At 36.0% G+C, this 3,354-nt stretch overlaps 1 protein-coding gene across 1 annotated transcript; it reads left to right on the plus strand.

Moving 5' to 3' along the window:
- Positions 1 to 495: 495 nt before the first annotated feature.
- LOC108245260 (complement C1q-like protein 2) lies at positions 496 to 2,933 on the plus strand. Its single transcript, XM_017432024.3, has 3 exons — positions 496 to 793; positions 905 to 1,036; positions 2,423 to 2,933. Exons 1-3 carry the CDS (start codon positions 520 to 522, stop codon positions 2,701 to 2,703), a joined length of 687 nt encoding a protein of 228 aa, XP_017287513.1. The 5' UTR covers positions 496 to 519; the 3' UTR covers positions 2,704 to 2,933.
- The last annotated feature ends 421 nt before the right edge of the window (positions 2,934 to 3,354 follow it).

Genomic DNA, 3,354 nt, shown 5'->3' on the forward strand with positions numbered 1-3,354 from the left:
TTTTCTGATTAGTCATTATGGATGGATTTTAATTTTAGTTGATAAAGCAGATTAAAGATGTATGCACGTATGGTGTAAGATTTCTGAAAAGCTTATTGGAAGGTATTTATCCAGAGTATCTCCACCATTCTTATGTGCTAATCATGATGGACCATACCACTGTTAGAATGATGAGGGGGGACATAAGTTTTGAAAGACATAAATGTATTGTTTTGCCTAAAAAAATGGTGGATTTGCTTTCTGTTTGTTATATTGCTTAAAAGTATAATTTTCTCAAATGTTTTTTTACTATGCAATCTCGGTCTTTCCAAAGTCCCCTCCAAACCCTCTACAGGTTTACACCCATGCTTGCATAAGGACTCAGTGAACACAGTCAAAAGTAAACAGGTCATTTGCAACATGCTGTGCATATTAACCCTCCTGTGGCCTTCAGATAAAATTGACCTAAAGGTTCAAGGGTCTCTCTCTCTTTTGAAGGCTTCAGGAGGGTTAAAGATTAACAGGCCAATATGAAACAATATGAAAGCAGCCCGGAGCTTCATGTCAGCAGGAGTTGTGGAGACACAGAAACAAGGAATCAAGATGAGATTCACAGTCTTAATGTTGGTGGTGATTTGTGGCTCAACTTTGGCCCAGGATGGTCAGACTGAAACAGAAGTCAGTGCTGGAACAGAGTCCTGCTTTCCTGACATGTGTAAGTTTCTAAAAGAATTTGGAGCCATAAAAGAGAAGCAGAGTAACATGGAAACAAGGCTGAAGGAGACTGAAAATCAAATTACTGAACTGAAGAAAGGTAAAGTATAACCTGTGTTACGAGTGGTTTAAAAAATTTTGTCAATGTTTTTTTTCTTACATTATATAACAAATTAAACATTTTGTGGATGTATACATTTTTTTAATCTAGAAGCAACTAAAGTAGTGTTCAGTGCAGCAACAGGTGGGAATGGTGGACCCATTGGACCCTACAGCACACACACAACAATAATCTACAGAACAGTGATAACGAATGTTGGGAATGCTTACAATCAGTTCACAGGTAAGCAGAGATGTATTGACATTTCCTTTTTATCTATTTTATTATTATATACATTTTACCTTATTGGGCATTTAGATTTATAAAAAATCATCCAAAGTAAAACTTAACATAGTAGTAGTGAAGAAGAGTTTACAAATGTAGATGCAATCACTTTTTTGTGTCTTTGTAGCAACAAAGTCTAATCCATTCAACAATTAAATGGAGTCTATGGACATCCACTATAAGCAAACAGCAGAACATTTTTAAACGTATAGTTATGTTTGTGTATAGAAGACAGATCCTTTGTCTTCACTTTTTTTGGTGGACCACACTTGGATTACTCTGGCTCTCTTCCTGCTGTGTAGTGGTATTGATTTTTCATGATCGACACCTCCTGTTCAAGAGAACTGCAGCAGTTCTCGTATAAACAACAACAAACTCTGAAAGTGTTCTTCATGGCTTAACTCTCCAGAAAAAAAATGATGACTTATGTTTTATTATTTATGATGTAGAAAAAACATTTTGCTGCTCACTCCTATTCCTGAGTTACTGAAAGAGTGTTAAAGACATCTGCTGCTGATAGATTTATTAATTTTGCAACAGACTTAATTTTTGTGATTTGTTTATTATTTTGAGTCAGATTTTATGATTTGTAATTTTTAAAACAAGGACTGTTTGTGAGTGCTCACTGGTCATTAGGTAGTAATATATATATATATATATATAAACTGAATTTAATTTGATTAAACATCACTTTCAATGACTGAAATAGAATTGTCGCTTTGTTGAATGATGTTGCACTGAACCTCAACATGTTGAATCAAAACATTTAGGTCATTGTGATTAAAGACTGAATCGTGCCGTGGTTAGGGGATGAATTGTATTGTACCAGATTGTTTTTTGCTGCTTTTGTATCTTTAATGAATTGGATCATTAGCAGTGTGTTGTGATATGTATTCTATCAGCCACAGACCATAGATGCACAACCCTAGTTTACAGAGTAACAAGAAGTATCAACAGAAAACAAGATAGTTCTATGGATTACAGAAAAGTATGTTTTATTCGTTTGAACTTAACCTTTATCTGTCATGGAACATGCTGGATTTGGAGATGTCAGCCTGTTGGGAAACTTTGAGCCAATGTAGGCTAAACCATTTAAGAAATACACACACACAGTCTGCTGTTTCAGTTAATTATGGTAACTAAACTAATTGCCATTAATGGATGTTAAAGACTTAAAATATCAGCTTCAAAATCATTTAGTTTTTCTTTGTGCAGCACAGCAACGTTTTATAAAAATAAAGTTCAATTTGCTAGCCGCAATTGTCAAAGAAGACTGTATGCAGCAGTCTGACTCTCTATTTGACAAATTTCATGAGTAAATGAACTTAAACATTGTTTCCACAGGTATTTTTGCTGCTCCTGTCTCAGGGGTCTACTACTTCACCTTTTTTTATCATGCTGGAGGAGGAAACCGAGTGAGTCTCACCCTCATGAAGAACAACCAGGTTGTTGTGTCAGCTTATGACCATCAGTCTTCACATGATGGAGCTGATAATGGAGGCAACGCAGCATTCCTGCAGCTGCAACAAGGAGACCATGTGTACATCCGCCTGGGTCCAAACACACATGTTTGGGGCAACAATGATATCACCACTTTCAGTGGTTTGCTTTTGCATCAACACTGAGAAAGACTGAATTTATGTTCTTTCATTTGACAATTTAGAATGTTGTAAGACAAAATATGATTAGCATTCTTACAAATCAAGTCATATCAAATGTATTGTAAACATTTCACAACTAATTTAAAGATATTTTAAGTGCTTTGCAGAAACAAAAGTGAAAATTAAATCCAATTTTTTTTTCCTGTATAAGAGAGAAAAAAACCAAAACATTTATAATCAGTACAGTACAGATGTGTCATGTTTGTAATTCTTTTGACCCACATGCAGAACACTCACACACCAGAGATGAGGAAGCAATGATTTATTTAGAAAAAACAACAAGAGATTCTGGATCACCCAGAAGGGAAAATGAGGTTTCTCGGTTCTGTAATGAAGGTGACAGCGTTAGAAAATGCTCTGACGGTGGATGAACGCGATGAACAAAGTTCTTACTTCGTACGTTCGCCAGGAGGGGGAAGGTTCTTGAGCTGAAGAGGCGGGGGAAGCAGGCAGGAACTAATCTGGGGTTTGTCTTTGATGTGGGAAATCCGCTGGATGTAAGGTAGCAAAATCATGGAACAACTGAGCAATCTGTCCAACAGACAAAAAACATAACTTGTCAACAAGGCAGTCATGAATCTTGAGGCAAAGCTTAAATCTTTTAAAGAGAAATGT

Source organism: Kryptolebias marmoratus, linkage group LG7 (assembly GCF_001649575.2).
Source record: "Kryptolebias marmoratus isolate JLee-2015 linkage group LG7, ASM164957v2, whole genome shotgun sequence".
Taxonomy (NCBI): domain Eukaryota; kingdom Metazoa; phylum Chordata; class Actinopteri; order Cyprinodontiformes; family Rivulidae; genus Kryptolebias; species Kryptolebias marmoratus.

Excerpts from the sequence above, each read along its gene's own strand:
- LOC108245260 (XM_017432024.3), top strand. The coding sequence starts at position 520 with ATGAAAGCAGCCCGGAGCTTCATGTCAGCAGGAGTTGTGGAGACACAG. Across the intron at positions 794-904 it reads AATTACTGAACTGAAGAAAG|AAGCAACTAAAGTAGTGTTC; the intron begins GTAAAGTATAAC and ends TTTTTAATCTAG. Across the intron at positions 1,037-2,422 it reads TGCTTACAATCAGTTCACAG|GTATTTTTGCTGCTCCTGTC; the intron begins GTAAGCAGAGAT and ends TTGTTTCCACAG.